The sequence below is a fragment of the Polypterus senegalus genome, chromosome 2 (genome assembly GCF_016835505.1).
Source record: "Polypterus senegalus isolate Bchr_013 chromosome 2, ASM1683550v1, whole genome shotgun sequence".
Taxonomy (NCBI): domain Eukaryota; kingdom Metazoa; phylum Chordata; class Cladistia; order Polypteriformes; family Polypteridae; genus Polypterus; species Polypterus senegalus.
In genome coordinates this window covers 167179820-167202086 of record NC_053155.1, presented here as the reverse complement: position 1 = coordinate 167202086, position 22267 = coordinate 167179820, and the positions used below count along the sequence as shown (strand labels likewise).

General features: G+C 38.1%; 1 protein-coding gene across 1 annotated transcript in view; it reads left to right on the top strand.

Moving 5' to 3' along the window:
* Positions 1 to 22267, top strand: part of LOC120524434 (cell adhesion molecule 2-like) — a 481595-nt gene that overhangs the window by 424999 nt on the left and 34329 nt on the right. The window contains exon 10 of the mRNA XM_039746287.1: positions 9573 to 9698. Within this exon, the coding sequence (XP_039602221.1) occupies positions 9573 to 9698 (126 nt within the window). The remainder of the gene's footprint in view (positions 1 to 9572; positions 9699 to 22267) is intronic.

Sequence of the window (22267 nt, the reverse complement as noted above, 5' to 3'; positions counted from 1 at the left end):
GGTCTCATAAGGGTCCATAGGCTCGAGCCCGGATGTGACATCAAAGGGGCCGGATTTGGCACGGTCTTCCTCCATAGGCTTGGACCTGGAAGTAATGTCAACAGGGCCAGGTGGAATCTCCCGTGAATAGTCTACAGGAAAGGGAGAAAAAGAATCAGTGCACTCTGTCACACCCTGGTCTGATTCAGAATTGCCCTTACTCAAACCCTTTAGCTGCCTCCCATGAACACGTGTGTGACAATATATGTACTGTGAATTTATATATATATACCGTTTTTACTTGTGTACCACGCGCCCTCATGTAAGATGCGTACCCTAATTTTTACAAAGAAAATCGCAAAAATCGTTTTGCCCCATGTACGATGCACATTGTGATTGTATAGGAAGCGTTTAGGGCACGTTTTCCGCGAAATCCCCTTCTGTTTTTGTTGCATGACGAAAGTTTTTCTTTCTTCCATCGCCAATCTCGAACACAGGACTCTGGAACACCGTACTTGCGACCTGCTGCCCGATTTCCTATCTTCTCTGCTTCCAAAATCACTTTTAGTTTCTCTCCCGCTGTGAAGGAGCGTAAATGCTTGTTACTATCCATGCTGAATGATGACGCCAAACTGATTCAAAAACAAAAGCGAGAGACAGAGTGAGAGCGCAAGTGAGTGAGAGAGAGAGAGCGCACGAGCAAGCGAGAGAGAGCGCGAGAGAGAGAATGAGCGAGCGAGAGAGAGAGCAAGCGAGGTAAAGCAGAAGAAGTAAACATTACAGAATTACATTTCCTCGTGTATGACACGCACCTGATTTTCTAATACTAATTTTCGGGAAAAAATGTGGGCGTGGTACATGCGTAAATACAGTATATACAGTATATGTATGTGTGTGTGTGCGTGCATATGTATACCGTATTGCTTTCAATTTACGTCACTTTTTCATGTGTTTCAATACTTAAAATTGGGGTAGGTCTTAAATTTGAGGTATTTCATTATTACAGCTCATAAAACCTTGCACAACTAAACAAATACAGCAAATAAGCTTGTGCAGAGTCATGAAAGAGAAAGGAATTCAGCTTATAAAGTGAAAAACAAAGTGCTAGTATACTTAGTTATAGTTATAGTCAGGGGTTAACAAAAGGAGGACATCAGAGCTGTTTTTAGGTCACAGAACATAGCTTCTGTTGTTGGGGCCCACGTCACAGTGTTTGGCGCCTTCTTCCTTTTCAGTTCGTGAAAGGCACAGCTTGCTCAGAGAAGCGGGGCAGTAACCTATGGTATTATCCTGCTGATCCCAGGAAAGTTTACACCTGCCTCTTTATTTGCAGCTGGGGCCAGTCGCAAATGGCAACAACTTTGAACCACTGCAACTTGATCAGTCTTCCACCCATTACATAGCCAGGCTGGTTTTATGAATGGCACAGAGTTTGTTCATGACGTGCAATAGGTATTCCTCCCAGGAGGTGGCGTAGGTGACAGTGTCATCGAGGAAGACAGCACTATAGGCATTGTCTGTCCAGATGTGGGAAGGTCGCTGGGGCCCAGTGCAACTAAGGGTAGGACGTGGTACTGCAGTGGTCACTATAGGTGTTAAAGGCTGTTTTTTTTTCTTTGCCGCATCCATTGGAGGTATGTGCCAGTACTCTTTCATCGTTTCAAGGGTGATGTCAATATCGAGCATTCCTCAGCCGCTTCAGGAGGTCATCCATCCATGGTATGGGATAGGTGTTGAAGCAGGAAACCTAATTAAGATGACGGAACTCATTGCAAAAGCTCCAAATCCCGTTGGGCTTTGGGACTAACATGATCAAGCTGGACCACAGCCTGTGACTGGCCACTATCACACCCACCTCCAGCCTGCAATGTATTTCCAGCTCCACCTCTGGCTTCTTGGCCTCCAGAAGACAATAAGAACATTCGTGAATGACAACACCTGGCTCAGTAATTATGAGTAGTGATCAGCGCTGTCCATCATGGTTTTGGATCAATAACATCTTCTGCAATGGTGATCACAGCTCCTTCTTCTGCTGAGATTTAAGGGTGTACATGTAATTTAACTGTCCAGCGTCCATAAAGAGTGACAGAGCAGGAGTGGCCGTGGAGTCACTGGAGTCAAAGTCAACCCAGGGTTTCAGGAGGTTGATGTGGTAGATACACTTCTTCGGCTGCCTGGTTAGCTGGCAGACTAGGTAATCTATGAGGCCCTTAGAAGTCCCTTTCCACTGGGCCAGGAATTTCTAGTGTGATGTGGGGATGAGTACCATAACCCTGTTCTCCGGACAGAATTCTCAAAGATGGGAAATCTGAATGTACAGCCAGGCCTGCGAGTGCTGGGCACCCTCAAGGTGTTCCTTCACCAGGGGGTGGAGCTGCAGTAAATGGTCGTATAGCTCAGAAATGTACCTGATAATTTTAAGGGTGGGCAGCATGGGCTCTTCCTCCTAGCCCTCCCAAACAAGGTTGAGCAGTCTCTGGGGCTGTCTGCCGTCCAGTAGTTTAAAAGGGAAGAATCCCGTAGAAGCCTGCAATACCATCCAGAAGGCGAACAAGACAAGAGGTAGGAGCTGTCAGCACCCAAATGTGCTTCTGTGACAATGCGGTTTGGCTTAATGCTACCGGATTCTACAGGGAGCCTCTTCAACCCGGCGCTACCAATAAAGTTACCAAGGGAGGAGCTCGGCAAATGAGAACAGCGTACAAAGCAAAGGGAAGGTGCAAAGTGCCCGGTGGTTTTATTAAAGCAATTCAAGGAAAGAAAAGTGCTGGAAAAGTGCAGTGCACAAAATGTCCATTAAATAAATCTGATATAATAAAGGTGAGGTGGAAGTTACAGCAAGAATAAATTAATTAATTAAAACAATGTTAAGACCATCTGGCAGGAAAATTTTCTTTTCTTTTATCTGGCAGCTACTCTGCTTATGCTGTGCAGGCCTTGCATCAGAGGAGTTGCCCTAGCGACAGACATAGCTGATCTTCCACAAGTCTGGGTCCCTCCTGTCACATGGCTACAGTAAGACTCCCTCTCTGGACTTGCGCTTGGGTCCCCAAATGCCATGGCGCTCACAATAGGGCTGTCAGTCCAAGGCTCTGACTCCCACTGCCTTCCTAGACTTCTGCTGCCACCTGATCACTCCAGCTCCCCCAAGTTGTTCAGCTAGAGAGATCCCACTACAGCAGTTCCCTAGGCGTTGGCCACCTGCTCCTCTCCAGGGGCTCTCCACACCACTGCCTGTCTCTACTTGCTCACTCATTCACTCGCACCGACTCCTTCCACCTCCTGTCTTCTTCTTTCTCTTTCTCCCTTTAACCTCCATTCCTTTCTCCCTCGCACTTGTGCTCCCCTTTTAAAATGAAGACATGGTACAGCTGCAGCAGTCATCAGTTCCCGGCATTTAGGGTCACAGGCGATCCTGTACCTGTGCACTAAGAGCTTGACCATCTGCTCCTGCATCGCACACGGGAACTGCTCTCATCACACTACCATGCCCCCACCTGAAGACACGAGTATGGCGATTATTTATTTAAAAAACGCCAGTCAGTCGAAATCCTCACTTTACTACAACCTCTAATATGCAAGCATGAGCAACTCACATATCTCCCAATGGTATGGCCTGGGGACAAGGAGTTGATTCTGAATTTCACCCTGGTTTTTCACCACCCATTACAAAAATCGTGCTCAGGGACAAGAAGAGGAGCGAATGCATGGACTCATCGGAAGGCTGACCATTGAAGATGGCGACTGCATTCCTTGCATGCTTCAAGGAATCATTGTTCTATTGCTTGTATTTAAAGGATGCAGGCAGGTTGTGACACTGAATGTGCAGGAAGGCTTGGGCCAAAGAGAATGGCTTGGTTATAGTGGTTTTGTTTTCCCACTGTCCATGATCCAATGGGTTATATTGTTTGGACACCTCTTTACGTGTTTTATTGCTCCAATTTAACATAGTGTCTCCCTGTTTAGTTTTCTTTGGGGCCAGGTAGCCACCGTATACCTGGTTCACCACAGTATTAGCACAGAGAAGTAGTGGCGATTGCTCCCTCCTCGCAGGAGGCATCTCGGCATCTTTCGTGGTTGTCTCAGGTCTTGACCCAATGTCTTAATTGTGTTTCTGAGTGGATGAGTAGTAATTTTCTCAAACTAAATAATGTGAAATCAGAAATCTTAGTGATTGGCAAAATGGATATAATGAGGGTATTAGAAATAAACTTGATAATTTAGGCTTAAAAGTCAAGACAGAGATAAACAATTTAGGGGTAATTATTGATTCTGAACTAAATGTTAAATCGCATATTAATCAATTACTAGGACAGCATTTTTTCACTTAAGGAATATAGCAAAAGTTAGATCCCTCATAACTTTGCAAGATGCTGAAAAATTAGTCCACGCTTTTGTTTTTTGTTGACTAGATTATTGTAACTCACTCATCTCAGTACTACCCAAACAAGACATCAATCGATTGCAACTACTGCAGAATGCAGCTGCCAGAATCTTAACTAGGAAAAGAAAATCCAAGCACATCTCTCCAGTTTTGATGTCACTACATTGGTTACCGGTGCCATTTAGAATTGACTTTAAAATACTGCTTATAGTTTATAAAGCCTTAAATAATCTCACTCCGTCCTATATTTCGGGATGCCTTTCACCTTACACTCCAAATCGTAACCTTAGATCTTCAAATGAGTGTCTGCTTATAATTCCAAGAGCTAAACTTAAAAGAAATGGTGAGGTGGCCTTCTGCTATTATGCACTTAAAATCTGGAACAGCTTACCGATAGAAATTCGCCAGGCTGATACAGTTAAGCACTTTAAAAGCTAAAAACCCATTATTTTAACTTGGCTTTCTCATATATTCATTTTAGTGTAACCCTGATATTCTATATATTCATTTAATTATGATTTTTTCTCCAAAATTCTTACTAACCCCACTTTCTCTGCTGTTCTTTTTCTGGTTTTCTGTGGTGGCAATCTGCGCCACCACCACCTGATCAAAGCACCTTGCAGTCCCTACATTGATTGATTGAAGGCCAGAGCTCCACATGACCATCGTTGTCTAATTCTTCCACGTGAAGCCTGAAAACCATGAGGACTGATTTAGATAATTTGTGTTAGGTAGAATGCCTAGTGGGGGCTGGGCGGTCTTGTGGCCTCAGAACCCATTCAGATTTTGTTGTTTTCACCAGCTCTCTGGAGATTTTTTTGCTTTTTCTGTCCTCCCTGACCATTGAACTATACTTTATTCTTTGTTAACTAGTATTGCCTAATTTTATTTTTATATTTTTTCTTTTTTCTTTCTTCATCTTGTAAAGCACTTTTTTTCTGGGAGGATGTGGACCACAAAATTTAAGGCCAACATTTTTACTATGTGCTCCTCCGTGTTCTCTCCCAGTCAGAGCCAGCAGGCCATCCAGCCCACAGAATGAAAGCTTGAGCCCTCTTGGGGCATTAGGGATCAAATTTCCAGTCCCTAGAGCGCTGAGCCTGGCAAGCTGCTGTGATACCATAGCGGGCCAGCATCTCTCACTTCAAGGTGGAGTAGTATGCAGTGGCCTGCTCTTCCAGGTCATAATAGGCCTACTGTGCCTCACCTGTCAAAAACAGTGGATAAAGGGTCCACACTCACATTGTTGCCACTGTTGTTAGGTGCCCTTACGCTCATAAATCAGGAGGTATGTTTCCACATTGTCCCATGATCTCATTGGGACAAGTCTCAGCACGGGCCCTTGTCCTCATCTTCCCTGGTACACATCGACGGCTTCTCATTATGCCACGGCATCCAGCAGCTTGGTGTATTACAGTTGTAGCTGAGTCACTTCATTGGTGAGATACTGGACTAAATCCACCAAGCTGGCTGAGTCTGCTATCATTCCAGGCCTCGATCCTGCTGACTATGACCCGGGTCAAGTTTATTCCTAATACCCTTGCTATTTCCATATTTGCTAGTCACTGAGACCGTTCTTTTTTATTTTTAAGTCTGAGAAAGTTTCTGCTCATCCAGTCAAAAATATTGCTAAGACATTGGATCAGAGAGCCAAGAGCATCAGGGTCATCAGTGGCTGTAGATAAATAAAGCTGTATGTCGTCTGAACAACTGTGGTAGCTCACCTTGTACAGTACTTTGAAATAATCTGACCTAAAGGAAGCATGTAGATTGAAAAAAACAGAAGACCAAGAATAGATTCTTGTGGTGCACTGTACACAATATCATGGATCACCAAAATATAATCACCACAACTAACAAAGACTTTTCTACTTGTTAAATATGCCTGAAACCAATTTAAGATACTGCCAGAGAGGCTCACCTTAAGATGATTTATAAGAATACTGCGATTTATGATGTCAAAAGCTGCACTCAAGTCTAAGAGAACAATAACAAATATACGGCCTCTGTATGCTTTAATCCACAAATCATTTACTACTTTAACCAGTGTAGTTTCTTTACTGTGATTTGTTATAAAACCTGACAAGAATGGAATGTTTAGTTAAATACTCATTTAACTGCTAAATAACTGCTTTTTCTGGAATTTTATTTAAGAAAGACAAGTTAGAAATTGGTGTAAAGTTGACAAAGACTGAGGAGTCAAGATTATTTTTCTTGAGCAGTGGTTTAACAACTGCAGTCTTTAGACAGTCAAGGAAGACCCCCTTTTCTAATGAGTTCACTATGTCAAGAACACTATCAATTAGCACATTTTGGAGACTCCTTTGAAAAAATCTTTTGTTACAGGTTCAAGGACGCAGGTTTAGGGTTTCAGCTGACAAAGTATTCTACTTAATTTGGGTAGATCTATTCCAGTGAAAGAATTTAACTTGCATAAAAGGGCATGCTGTGGTTCAACAGGATTAACTTTGGGGTTATGTACTACTGTATATTATTTCTAATATCTATTATATAATATAATATATATTATTTTGTGTTTAAAAAATATACCAAAAGCCTTACAAGTTTCTCTAGTAGTTTTTATGAGACCTTCCTTTGACTGAGGTGTGTTTAAAAGATGATCAATAGTTGAGAATAAAACTCTTGGATTGCCAACATTATCATTTAGAATTTTAGAGAAATAAGATTGCCTCTTAAGGAGGACTGTGTTGTTATATTCAGTTATTTTTGCCTTCAATATTTCATATTAGACTATCATTTTTTCTTTATTTAGTCTCAGCTCTCCGGTATGTTCCCTTTAAATCATAAAGACACTATTTGGGTCTTCCAAGGTATGATAGCTGGAGGATTTCTTAACTGTCTTTTCAGGGGTCACTGTGTCAGCTGCAGCTCTCACCTTAACATTAAAAGTTTCCACCTTACTAATTACACTATTAGCATTATTGAGGTAAGCACTACATTCGGACTGATTGTTTAGAAAATTACTGTACACTGAAGCCTCGGATGTATCAAAATAACATTTTTTAACAATATGTTTCTCATTAGTTGTAGTTATCAGTATTTCTATATCAAATTATATCCAAAAATGGTCTGGTATACCAGTAACGACTACTTGCCTCATATCAGTTTTTAATCCTTTTGAAATCACTAAATCCAGTGTCCTCCCAATGTGTTTGCTGGCTAACATTGCTTTCTCAGATCAAAGGCTTGCAGTAAGTTCATGAATTCTCTTGCTCACACCAATTATACATGTGAAAATTTAAATCACCTACAATTAAGAATCTGTCATAGTTAGTTATTATTATAGATGCCAAGTCTGAAAATAAAAGATAAATAAAAGATGCATTATATTTAGGAGGTCTATAAGCGGTCAATACAAGAGACCTCAACATACCTTGAATAACCATGGCAAGATACTCTACAGATGCAAAAGTATTAAAACTGGCATATTTACTGCTTATTCGGCTCAAGTTGCTAAACCGCCACCTATTTTGCCTTGGCAAACTGAATGAACAAAGCTAATTCTGCTGCACAATCAGAGCTGAGCTACATCATTTCACTTAGTTTAAGAAACTCGATTTTCCTATCACTAACAAGATTATTAATGGAAAAAGACTTGCTGGTTATCCATCCATCCAGCCATTATCCAACGTGCTATATCCTAACTATAGGGTCACGGGGATCTGCTGGAGCCAATCCCAGCCAACACAGGGCGCAAGGCAGGAAGCAAACCCCGGACAGGGTGCCAGCCCACCACAGGACTTGCTGATTAACGCTCTAATATTTAGTAAAGCCACTTTAAGGTCTCGGGAGAGAAAAGCTGAATGGGAGTGTTACAGCAGCTTGAAATGATAATTAAGTTATTTGCGTTTATGCTGCTTCATCCGGATTTTGTATTTAATCTATAATCTGTTGTTAGTGTATAGTCTATCGGCGAAGAATTAATTAAGTTATTCTTTTATACCGCTTTGCCAAGGTTTTTTAGTTAGACTATGGTTGGTTATTATAGTGCTAATACAGTACACATCTAATGGTGAACTCACTACAGAATTAATACATCCTAACACAGCATTATAGGAAACATTAGGACTAAAATTACGTAGTCAAGAAAGATAGATTACCTTTGAGATATTTTCAGGGATGACCCAGGCACTGAATCTGTTTGGATGCTGACCATCTCGTCTGAAGAAACGCAATCTTTCCCAGAAGAGATCCCAGTTGTCCACAATACCAATGTTTTGTCTCTTATAGAAGCCGCTAGTCCAGTTATTCAATGCCAGCAATTGATTGTAGACTATCCATCCTTCTAGCCAGGGGCAAACCTGAAATGATTATTTTTGCAGTTGGGACCTCTCCTTCGTGTCTTGAATTAATGCTGCGAGGTCTGTCTTTAGACACTCATCAGTATCAAATGTTGTTGAGACCTGCATGGAGTACGATGGTCCAAAAGTCTCGTCCTTGTGCTTCTCAATGACTGTCCAGGCTCTTTTTGTATGCACCAGGAAAACAAGAAAAAACAGTTTAACATTTAGGGCATGCAATACTGAGTACAAGTATATCACCAAAGTCTGCCAGCACAGTGGAAGAACGGAGAGGGTCAAAGCAGTTATGTATGATGACACTTACCTGAAATGATGGAGGTGATCTGGACTTGAGCCCCTGCTTGCCTTGCTGAAACAGCAAGATTCCATCGTTGTCTCGAGTAGGTGTGGGGGTAAAATTCACATGGCCCAGTGTGCATGTGGCACAGTGCAGGAATGATGTTATCGAGCCGAGTCGAGTCGAGTCGTGTTGATCTTAGGAGGTCTCTTTTAGCAGGTGAGCTTTCTGTTCCCAAAGTGGCATCTGTCACGCGTCTGGAGTTCATTGACAACGTGCAGCGGCTCACAGTTGGCGATCTTCCACTTCCATTTTCGCTTCACATCCTAGGAGAGAAAAGAGAGAGAGAGGTTAGAGTCTGCAACAACTATGCATTCCCAACTTTTGTTATTTATATGACCTGGGTTTTAATTTTATTTTTATTTTTGTTTGTTTAATTTGTATAGAACAGTATATTCTGTTATAAAGTTCAATTTATCACAATTTATGCATTTGTTTCTTTAGTATGTTGTTTGTGCTTTGTGTGTGTTTTTTTTTTTTAATTTTTCATCTTTAAGTTGTTTTTGTTTGTTTGTTTCTTTTGCTTGTGTTCTTGTTTTTCATTCACTAGATATCTCAACCACTTTGTCACCATCCACAACAACTTTATTTCTCACAACCACAGCAGCTATATCAGCCTGGTCCATAGTCACCTGTGCCATCACCTCAGCAGCAGCCACCAGCACCACCTTAAAAGGTACAGTATTACAAATAAAAGTGTCGCATTCTCTCTAGATAGGTTTAAATTTACAAAAGGAAATACATTGTGTATGCAAGACGAATTTGTGCATTTCGTTCTGAATTAATGTTACATTCTATATTGTATTCATAATGTTTAAGCCAGTTTTTTAATATTACTCACTAAAATAAACAATAACACTTTGCTACAGTAAGTAGGGATGATACAGCCATTTAATGTGAATGACTGAAAGTAAATGAAACACCTGACACAGTATGTTTTCACTTCTTTGTAGTGGAGAACAATTTGGGGAAAATAAGTTGCTTTTAATTCTTTTTATACTTCCTCTCAAATAACACTATCATTTTCATTTTTGTATAGATTAGTTTTATTGAAATGTTTTACTTGGGGAACAAAAATGTTGGTATATTTAACAGCCTTACTGAAGACTGCAGTTAGCTTAAGAAATTCAAAAATAACTTTAATATCAAATTAAACTGTCAATAGTTATACACATTTAATATGCTATATGCAGTTTTCCTGATTTCCAAAATGACCAGATTTAAAATACTATATTATGGTATTTAATATGCATGCACAAGTGTTTTTGTTTTTATTGTCCTAATAAACAACTACACATCTCCTTTAGACACAGTATATACTACTTAAGAATCCACAATACTGCTGTTTATTGAAAGTGTAATGTACTTGCATGAGACATATGGGAGTTCACATGATATGAGTAAATCATGCATATATTTTCAATATGGATTTTCACTCACATCTTAAAGACATGCAATTTAGAATTACTGATGTGTACTGATTGTAAATATGCCTAGTGTGAGATGATATGGATGAGTGCACATTTGTGTCTGCCTTGCACTTGATGCCCCAGCTCACTGCCAATTTGTCATGGATCAATTGATATCAAAAAACACATGAATAAATGGCTGTTAAAGCTCCTTAAGCTAATACTATTAGAGAATGGCTAGTTATTTTATGCTATAGTATGATGAAAATTACCTTACTTGTGATTCAAATGTTTTTCTGCTTCTGAAAGGTCCCATTCCATGATTAACACATAAATTAAGACAGGAAAACTATCTTAATTTTGGTGGCAGGAACACCATCAATTTCCACCACAGAACAGTAAGACAAGAAACAAAATGAAAAACACTTAATAACAGCCTATAACAATCATTTATAAATATATTAAAGATAACATGAACAGCAGATACAAAAAAAGAACACTATGCTAAAATAATGATTCTTCAGGACTAATTTTAATACTGGCATTGATGAGGGGTCTGTCATATCAACAGTATGATCATTCCAGGTCCATTTTTCTAAAGGTGCTGCATTTCTAAAAGAAATCATCATGGAAAATTAAGATGTCCTGAAACATAATTTAAGTATGAAAACAGAAGCAGAGTCATTAATGTAAAAATGTGTTTCAAAGTTAATGGAAAGCCACTAAAGAGATTTAAGAATGCATATTCATACTATATGATTTAGTCATGATCCTTACTTATAGTATTTAAAAATGCACAACAGTAAATGAACAATATGAAAAAATGATAAACAATTACATTATTAATTTGAAAAAGAACCACCTATTCTACATTTCATGTATTAAAAAACATATCAAGAGACCACCTTAATTTCTCTAAGATGGAGAAAGGCAGACAGAGACAGTGGTGCTTTTGTGGATATTATTGTTACAGGCTAAAACCTTCTATTAAAAATTAAATCTTTACCATTAATTTTTCAGCCCTAAAGTAAGTTATGCATGCTCCTTCTGAAATCAGAATTGTAGAATATTTTTTGAAATATTACACTTTAGTTCAGGGTTTCATTAGTTCCAAAGAGCTCCCCAAAGCCACTTAAGTCTGCATCACTATATTCTGCATTAAAATTCCAACTATGTATTAAGTGGCGCAAAGAAAACTTTTAACTACAATACCTTTACCTTCTAGTTGTGCTTTTTTCTTTTGTTTTGTAATTTTTGACATCATTTTGTTTAATGGGATTTGCTATTATGAGTATAAGAAGTGGAATAGTGTTATGTTGGGCATGCCCCTAGATTATTATCATCTGAGATAGTGGATTCTTTGTAAAAGATTAGACTTTATTCAAATTGTCTTTCTGACAAAGAAACTTGGCTTTTCTTTTAAACTTAGACTGTTTTGAAAATATGGGGAAATTAAGGGAATAGCATTGGTGAGCTTATTAATTTGAATTGCCAGGTCTCATCAAAATGTTTCTGTTTTCTAATTGGTTACTTTGCCAACTATTACTAGTGTAGGTGAAGACATTAGTACTTTATGCACAAATTAATATTTTAGAGAAAGTAATTTAATTAGAGAGATACCAGCCAGAATTATCTGGTAAACATTCAAAGTACATTTGGTGAGATAAATAAACAAAACATAAGAGAATTGATTGACCAAACCCAAAACTTCACATTGATCATGGATATGTGATAACACCAACAAAATTAAAAAAGGCATCTCAAGTATAGCTAAGTTTATAAACTGTTAATTAAATACAGTCATTACTGTATAAAACATTAAAAATTTACATTTTAGGCATGCATGATTAATCTCAGAAAATGTAACTTATTCCTTGCAAATGCCTTCACATATACATTTATAATTAATATCACAGTAGTTCCCATATTACAGGGCTATTGTTATATAGTGGCTTGTTGGCCTATTCAAGGTCAATTTTAACAGCCTCTCACGACCTCACTAATTTAACCACAAACACAAAGAGAAAAAGTATTGTTAAAATGATTATTCTGCCAACATTTTATATAAATTTTATTGCATTGCAATTCAAACAAACCTGTCCTTTGGTTTTGCAATTAAAACTATATTTGAAACGCAAAGAGGTTGTAAATTAATTAATTGAACAGTGACCTAAAGCAGCGGCAGCCATGACACTACATAATTTTCAATTTTTCCACTAGTGGATTGTTTTTATATGTACTTTTAGATTATGAAAGAAAGACAAGAGTAATTACATTGATTTGCAATAAATAAATAAATAAAAATAAAACTTTTTTCTCTCCCAACAAAAATTGTGGGTGTTCTTTAAAAATTTAAAGGGTGCTGAATTCAAATCTGGATTGAACTGTTCTATCACATCCAGTTTTTGAGTGATGAAGGTTTAAAATGTAAAAACTAAAGACAATCGAATTCTACCTCAAACTTTTCGTCAAGCATTAATCACTGTCCTTCCTAAACAAAATAAGGACATATTACAATGTGCATCATACAGACCAATTTTACTTCTGAATAATGATGTTAAGATACTCTCCAAAGTCCTAGCTAGAAGGATGGAGAAAGTACTGTCTTCAGTAATGTCATAAGATCAAACTGGATTTATTAAAGGCTGACATTTAGTGTCCAATCTTCGATGCCTGTTTAATGTAATATACTCACCCGCATAGTCAAACATCCCAGAGATTTTACTATCCTTGGATGCAGAAAAAGCATTTGATATGATTGAAAGGAACTACCTTTTCACTACATTGGAGAAATTTGGGTTTGGCCCGAACATTTGTGCATGGATCAAACTACTGTATACCAATCCAGAACCTTCAGTTTGTATTAACAACATTAACTCAGACTACTAAAAACTAGAACATGGTGCCAGACAAGGATGCCCCTTGTCACCACTACTTTTTGTAATTGCCATTGAGCCACTGGCAGTTCACTGTGAAAATGCTTATGAGATAAAGGGGATTATCAGAGAACAACTACAACAGAAAATTTCTCTATATGCAGATAATATGGTATTATATATATTAGACCCAGAAAACACTGTGCCTACTGTCCTAACAGCAGTAACAGAATTTCAAAAGATTTCTGTTCTCAGAATTAATTTGACTAAAGGTGTGCTCTTTCCAGTGAATTCTCAAGCACACAATATTAAATTGGACACCTTCCCTTTTATCATCACAGATCAGTTTAAATATCTAGGGGTAAACATCACAAGTAAACATAAAGCTCTTTATCAACAAAATTTCGCTGTCTGTATGGAAAAAAATCAAACAAGACTTGCATAGATGGTCAACCCTTCACCTCACTTTAGCTGGAAGAATTAACGTTGTTAAGATGAATATCCTTCCTAAGTTTCTATTTTTATTTCAAAATATTCCAAAGTACTTCAATTAATCATTCTTTACGAAATTAGATTCAACCATAACCACATTTATTTGGAATTCATAACATCCATGTATCCAAAGAGCGATCCCTACAAAGGCCAAAGACAGAAGGTGGCATGGCCCTACCTAACTTTCAGTTTTACTACTGGGCAGTAAACATATAACATATAAATACCTGGACATTGACACAAATAAATGAACATATATAGGCTTGGTCTGCAATAAAAATAAAATCCTGCAGTTCCTCTTTATATTCCTTGCTTTGCACCCCAATAAATGCAAATTATCGCCAATATACTAATAACCCATTAGTGCTTAACTCACTCAGAATATGGAACCAGTGTAGGAAGCATTTTAAGATAGAGAATCTTTTATCGGTGGCACCTATGCACGAGAACCACCGTTTTCAACCCTCACAAACATATATAGTACAGTTTTTAATGCCTGGAATACATTTGGGATTAAATCACTTAGAGATCTGTACATAGAGGAAAACAACATAATATGTACTTAAAATTAATTATTTAACTTGAAAAATCTAATTGACATAATTACTTTAAATTTTATCATTACTAATAAAAACTAGTCACTTGGTAGTGACAAAGTGGTTTTATGGTGGATTGACCTACAGATATCTGCTAACATAGTATCATTCTTGTTTCCACTATATGTTCATCAGAGAACACTCTTGTGTTCCTGAGGAACAAAATCAAATGATAATGTAGGCATGAAGAGAGAAGCTCTTCAACTACTTCCTCATCTGCCTTCATCTTGACAAGAAAACTGGGGAACATGCTTTTTTCCAGTAAAGAAAGGATTTGTATTCTTTTACTGTCTGCTTACCTGGATGGATCAACACAACCATGTATATTTCTGCAAAAGCCATTTAAACAACAACTTTCTCATTTCTGGTCAATAAAAATGTATCTTTATAATTCTCTAAATAACAAATCCATGGCTATTTTGAAAGATTAAGAGAATAATATTGATTGGGAGCACAAAATGTGTAATAAATATTTGATTTTGGGTTGCTACCATGTCAACTAACATTAAAAACGAGGAAGACTGCTATTTTTCAGCTCAAAATATACTTCAAATAATATTCTGAGCATGACACCCTGGGTAAGGACCCTGTTGTACTAATCCCAACTTGGGTTGACAGTAGAAGAGACCGAGCAACCACAGGATAGAGTAAGAGAGACTCAGACAAAAAAAATTAGTATTCAAAAATAGGAATCTTTTTTTTTTTGCAGCAGTGTCTAAACTATTTTACAAAGAAATGTCTTGCCATAAAATATATACAAAGTCCAATGCAAAGACACTTCCAAAAAGAAAAGTCAGTGCAGGTGTTATGATATTTACAGTGGTTTCTAAATCAAAAGTGAAGACAAGAACAAAAAATAAAAACTCTTCCTCCTCCTTCGTCCAGCTACAAAATGGATCACGACGAAAAACTAAGCACCTACTTTATATACAAAGAAGAGTACATCTCTACACTACTCAGTTAAATAAATCAGTAGCACAGATCAACATTAACTAATGCTTGAAGACCTAGTCAAAAGATGACCTCTAGATTTCGGATCCTGGTTTTATATCGCGAGCCCTTTTGATAGACACGTCGGTTCGTGCTCCCTTCAGCAACACCTGCACTCGTACAGTCCACCGCTTTTATATGTTCCTACTCTCCCTAGCGCGCGTACTCTTCTGTCTTAGTGACTTGCGGGCTACCCATTTAGCCATGGTTAAGTGAGTACTGTTTTACTTTCTCCCTTTTGCAGGCCACTTTAAAACTGAGTCTTCTATCCTTCAGAACAGGTTTCTCTGACTTTAAATATTGCACTTTTGCCCTCTCTCCTCCAGCGGTTACGGCACTTGGCCGTCAGAAACCGTGAGCGCGCACGAAAACCGGCCTCAGTCGCGTGCCTCGTTCAGCTGAGAGGTTCGGTGGTGGGTCAGTGATGGTCAGACTGGGGAGGCATATCCATGGAGGGATGCACAGACCTCTACAGGCTAGACAACGGCACCTTAACTGCCATTAGGTATCGGGATGAAATCCTTGGACCCATTGTCAGACTCTATGTAGCTTATGTCATGTCCAGGGCAACCCTCGTGCCTTAATTTATAATATAATAATTAAGTTATCTTAATTTTATAATAATATAATCTTATATCACAGCTCCAGCTGATTCAAAACTCAATTGCAACAGTCCTGACATGGACCACCAACAGCGAGCACATCACAGCCATCCTGCTGCACCTTCACTGCTCCCTGTGTCTTTCAGGACTGAATATCAAATTCTGTTATTGCCCTGCCACTATGGTCCTCTCATTCTGTGCCCCACATTAACCTGCACGCTGTGGGTGACAGCAGGGCCTTCAGCTGTATAGCACCCAGACTGTGGACCGACCTCCCTAAATTAATGACATCAGCTGACTCCATTTATTTTTTTTAACTCATTTGTTTAGGAAGACATTAAACAGACCTGACATTCTGCCCCTTCTTTCAGTTTACCCCCGTTATCTGTCCAGGTACTTGGGATTTGCATTTTTATCACAATTTATGTTATTTGTTCAAGATGTGTTTGTAGTATTATATGTTGTATTTTATTATGGATTATTGTCTTTTATTTGGTTTGAATTTTTTGTATATCCTGTATTTATCTTTATTTAGTGAGATATATATTTGTAGCCAATGTTATATCGGTCCTGTTGTTCTTTCTGAATTCTGGGCAGAGTGCTATATAAATAAATTGTGTTCTTATTATTATTATTATTATTTTTTCTTTTGATGGCCCATCGTTTATAATAAATGACAAAAACTAGAGCAGTTCTATATAATGCAGTTAATACAGTATATAACATAATTCAGTGTAGAATATGTATTGCCGTTTTCTTCACATGCATATTTAAAAATATTAGATTGGCTTAAATGTTAATTCTAAATTGATTTAGAACAATATTGCAGACATGCATAGTACATTTTAAAAAACGCAATCACTTTTATTATTAACGTTTTACTAAACTCTAACGTGGTGTAAACATTATAATTATATTGTATACTTCATTTCATGAATGTAAACTAAAAAACTATTTTCAATTAACACAGATCTCGATGATTTTAGTTTTGCCGACATGTTAAATGGTTCCCACAGACCCGAACACAATGTAAATGTTAATATTATTATTTCACAGAAACGATCCGTATTGTTTAGTTTGATGTATGACACGACGTGATGGCAGAAACCCTTTGAACTTCACAATGATGCGTATTATTTGGTTTGATGTACTGTTTATCCTTTCTCATTTTTATCGCTTAATTTCTAAAACGGGTCCTTGACCCGACGTTACTTTCCGGGCTTTGCCGAGACCTGCCGAAAGTAATTTTACGAAGTCAGTCCTGAAACGAATGTGACGCCACTTCCGGGTCTGTACCCGCGGGCCTACAACTGCGGGTCTAGAACTGCGGTGACGTATGGTGCTGTGGCTCAGCAAGTGGATAGTATCGGCACCAGGCAGCCCTTCGGACATGTTGGCGCTGAAACCTACGCAAACAACTTTGTAATGCTGCCGTGTTAATCTGTACAGAGGCGCTAAAATAGGTGAATGAAAACTTTATTTCTTTTACATTTTTTTGTCCAAACGTCCTAGACAAGCCAAGCGGCTGCCTCTTTTTTTGCATTATTTACAGCCCGTTATCAACCGTTATGACCGTTACGTGTAGAATTTCGAAATGAAACCTGCTTAACTTTTGTAAGTAAGCTGTAAGGAATAAGCCTGCCAAATTTCAGCTTTCTACCTATATGGGAAGTTGGAGAATTAGTGATGAGTCAGTCAGTCAGTCAGTCAGTGAGCGCTTTGCCTTTTATTATTATAGATTGCCTTATAAGGAACCACTCAATTTTTTAATATGGCATATAATATGTTGTAGTTAACTAATAAAACATATTGATTAATTTCTAACTAATGGTAATTTGGTCAAATACTTTCCTTTTCCTATTCATTACTTAACAAAACTTTACATTGTTTCCATTCAATCTTGTTTGAGAAAACTGAAACTTATCGTAGTCAAACTGTACTGAATATTGTCCACATAATTAAACTAGCTTAGTGTTAAATGCAAGTTTATTTACTTTTTAAATATTGTTTCTAATTAATTTAAATACATTTTACAAATCAGTCAATTCAACACTGATACCAGACCATAACCTATTTTTTCTGCAAAATTCTGCATCCAGCTGCACACCCTCTGAGTTTGTTACTTTGTTTGTTACTTCTCATTATTTTATAACTACCCATTTTTATTCTTTTCCCAATAAAAATCATAATTAGAAAACAAAAATATAAATGTCAGATGCTGCTTCCTTTTTCAATTGGCTGCCAAGAATAATAATCATATTTTCCAACTTAAATATTCAGTCGATCAATCTACAGTATATATACAGTATGTGTATGTATATATATTTATATAAAATGCTAACGGTGAACCCCTGTGACTTGCACTTTCATCTTGGTCTCAATCGAGAGCTTATTCTATGATATGCATAATGTGCCCTATTAAAATTGGGTTTTGGGTCCTTCTCAGAGCAGGGACCGAAAAGAAAAGTACAGAATTGTGGGTGTGCAGCATTGCTGACAGGAAAAAAATAAAACAGCACAGGCCAGTCCTTTGTTTTGTTTCAAACACAGAAGGTGGTGGCATGGGTGACAAGCAAGCATGTCAATCAGGAAAAGATCCATGCCAACTTCAGATAGCAGTGAAGGAAATTACAGCTACCTTGGTGGAATGACCAGGGGTGCAGTGTTTAGTGAGAGGCGCATGACCCACCTTCCTTCAGGGCCCAGAAGACAAATTGTCTGTAGTATACAATAAAGTCTCCTAAGCATTCCAGACACCTTTCTTATTTTGCTCTCGGCAGTAGACTGCTGACTGTGACATTACTGGTTTGATATATGTGAACAAAAGGCTCCTGTATGAGCCTATCATGACCAGTGTGTTGACGTGTTCTTTTACTGATGTGTGTGGCTGTCTGTTTACATAAATAATTTTAGATTAGCCAGATACAGAAATCGGCATAAAGTGAGAACTTTTAATTTAATTCCACAGCTTGTTTATTTTTGGAAACAGTCAATATATTCCGTCACAAAGCTCACTTTTATTACCTGAGATATTATCACAGGAGTGTCAAATTCACTTTTCCAGGTTTTCCTTCCAAACAGTTTCTACCAGATGCCACATTTTGGAGCTCTCTGTATTGTCAGAGGGTTTTCTAAAGTTATTGGTGCTGTATGAACATCATATAAAAAGAAGCAACACTGAGTGCAACTGAGTAATGAAACACACTACACGACATGTCGAAAAAAGTAACTTTGAGCACCAAATACTTGAATTTTAAAATTAATACTATGTTATTTTTATGTCTATTATAAAAGAACAATTTCCTCATCAATGATACAGAAAAATGCGTAAATACAGCATCAATTAACCTTAATCTTTCTGGCATTTAAGTTTAAAAATAATTTTTTGACTGGAGCAATAACAATCTGTAGTAATTAAACTACTTGTACATCATAACTTTAGCTTATGTGTTTTAGTTGTTTACTTTGATGCTCTCATTCTGTGAGAGAATGCACACACTTTGAAGCCTACAATACTACGCTGGGGTGGATTTAGTCATTTTGGGGCCTAAGGCAAACGCAGGCATGGGGCCCTGCACAAACCTTGTAATCCTCTTTTTTTCAGCCAGCCAGCCATTTTCTAACCTGCTTTGTCCTGAATAGGGATGTGGGTGTCTGCAGAATCCTATTCCAGCTAGCTTAGGGCACAAATCATGGAACAAGACCTGGGTAGGGTGCTAGCCCACACAAGGCGCACACACACTCACACCAAGCACACACTACGGCCGTTTAGGACTTCCAATCTCCCTAACCTACATATCTTTGGACTGTGGGAGGAAACCCGCTCAGACATGGGAAGAACATGCAAGTTCCACGCAGAAAGAACCTATGACACAAGCCCTTTTCCCCTTGCTATGAACGCAGCAGCACTACCACTAAGCCAGTGTGCCCTCCAGAACCGCTTCGGTCCTTATTTTTCCAAAAAAGACCAACTTGTAACTTGATGTACAATGATATCTAGATATCTGGATTTGCATCTATACTAATAAAAGGCAAAGCCCTCACTGACTGACTGACTGACTGACTGACTCATCACTAATTCTCCAACTTCACGTGTAGGTAGAAAGCTGAAATTTGGCAGGCTCATTCTTTATAGCTTACTTACAAAAGTTGGGCAGGTTTCATTACACGTAATGGTCATAACTAGAACCTATTTTTTCGTCCATATACTATAATAGACTTCTGCTCGATGCCCGTGGGAGGCGGAGATACGCCTCCCACATAATTTAGTGCCTGCCCATATAAGGCAATTCGTCAGCGGCAATCCAATAGAAACACTGCCGCTAAATATTCACGGGTGAAGGACTGTGCTTATGCAGAGGAAGATGAGATGGACAGGGTGGTGTTTGGCACAAACTCAGCGAAACTGCGAGAGAAACTTTTAAGTGCCGGGTCTTAGCTAACATTAAATACAGCCGTTTGGTGGAAAAAGTCAATGTCCCGCTAAAGGAAGACAGTGTAAAAAAAAACCTGTGCATGCAGTGTGTCACATCTCAGATAAAGAGGAAGACGAGCTGTTTATTGATGCAGTAAGAAACGAATCGATGAATGAAACCTGTCATCTTTACAATGATTGCCATCTCCATTCATTCAGAGCTGGAGTCAGGAGGAGGCAGCACGAAGCACAGAGGAGGTGTGGAGGCGGCCCAAAGAGAGGCATTGTGGCCAGGACTGAGTATTTTGGGGGGGTTTTGTGCACGTGACTGGGTCTGTGTGACCATTGAAATAATTGTAAATAGTGTAAATAAAACGTGTGGTGGTGATTACAACATGTCCGTCTGTCTGTGTCCGGGCCAAGTCCACATGATTGACAAATACGGAATGTAACTTGATCACAACACATCCTACAAATACGAACCTGATTGAAAGAAATAATAATAATCAAATCCTTGATGACAGCAACACTCATAACACTCACAAAACAATTACTGTATATTGACAATCATGTTACGTTATTTTTAAAATATTCTCTTTTCTTTTTCATAACTTCTTTAACATACTACGCGGGTATATATATATATCTGTATATATATATACCCCGATCTACATACTCTCAAATAGACAAACCACATGCCGTGGCGCAATAGTAGAGGCTTCGCCTCTAGCGCCGACGTCCGAGGTTTGATTCCCGAGGGGGGGTGCACTGAGTATGTACGCGCGCTTCCCGGTTTTAATTTACCCTCGCATTCCCTTGGTTTGAGACATTTGAAAAAATATGCGGTTAACGCAGAAAGACAGATCACTAATTGAAGCTTTATGAATAATGAATACTTTATTCACCATCAATGATTGTTTTGGTAAAGCCATACTCAGTGTATTCATTAGATGAACGGTAAAAAAGTAAGAGCGAGGCGGAGGGTGACTTATTGAGGCACGCAGGCGAAACCACAATAGCATGCGAGCTTGATGCATCTGTGGGCGTCAACTCGATCTGAATTGCACGATCGCATTCGAAAAAATATATCTTTTCAAGTTCTATTTAGTTGACACAAATATCTTTGGTTGAAATGTAAGGCGAATTTACTCTTTACATTTGTATGGTGAAGAAAGATTTATGCAGTGATGCCTACATTTAACTTAAATTCCTGCCAAAGATATTTCTGTCAACTAAATAAAAATTCCTTCTATTTAAAATTTAAATAGAACTTGAACAGATACGATGGTTCATAATATCCACGCAGGCTTGCACATAAGAGCGGGAGTCATTCGTTTTAACAAACAGCGTATTGCACTGATACGAAATAGCCTGCCCATAATTATTTAGGAATGGATAAATAAATTAAGATTTTGCACAAATAATGTTTTTCATTTTTCTTCCTTGATGGATTCTGACACCCCCAGCAACAGTTGAGTGTAATATATATATATGTATATGTATATATATGTATATGTATATGTGTATGTATATATATGTATATGTACAGTATATGTATGTATATGTATATATGTATGTGTGTATATATATATATATATATATATATATATATATATATATATATATATATATATATATATATCTATACTAATAAAAGGCAAAGCCCTCACTCACTCACTCACTCATCACTAATTCTCCAACTTCCCGTGTAGGTAGAAGGCTGAAATTTGGCAGGCTCATTCCTTACAGCTTACTTACAAAAGTTGGGCAGGTTTCATTTCGAACTTCTATGCCTAATGGTCATAACTGGAAGGTATATTTCTCCATCAACTGTAATGGAGTTGAGCTGCAATGACGTGGGAGGCG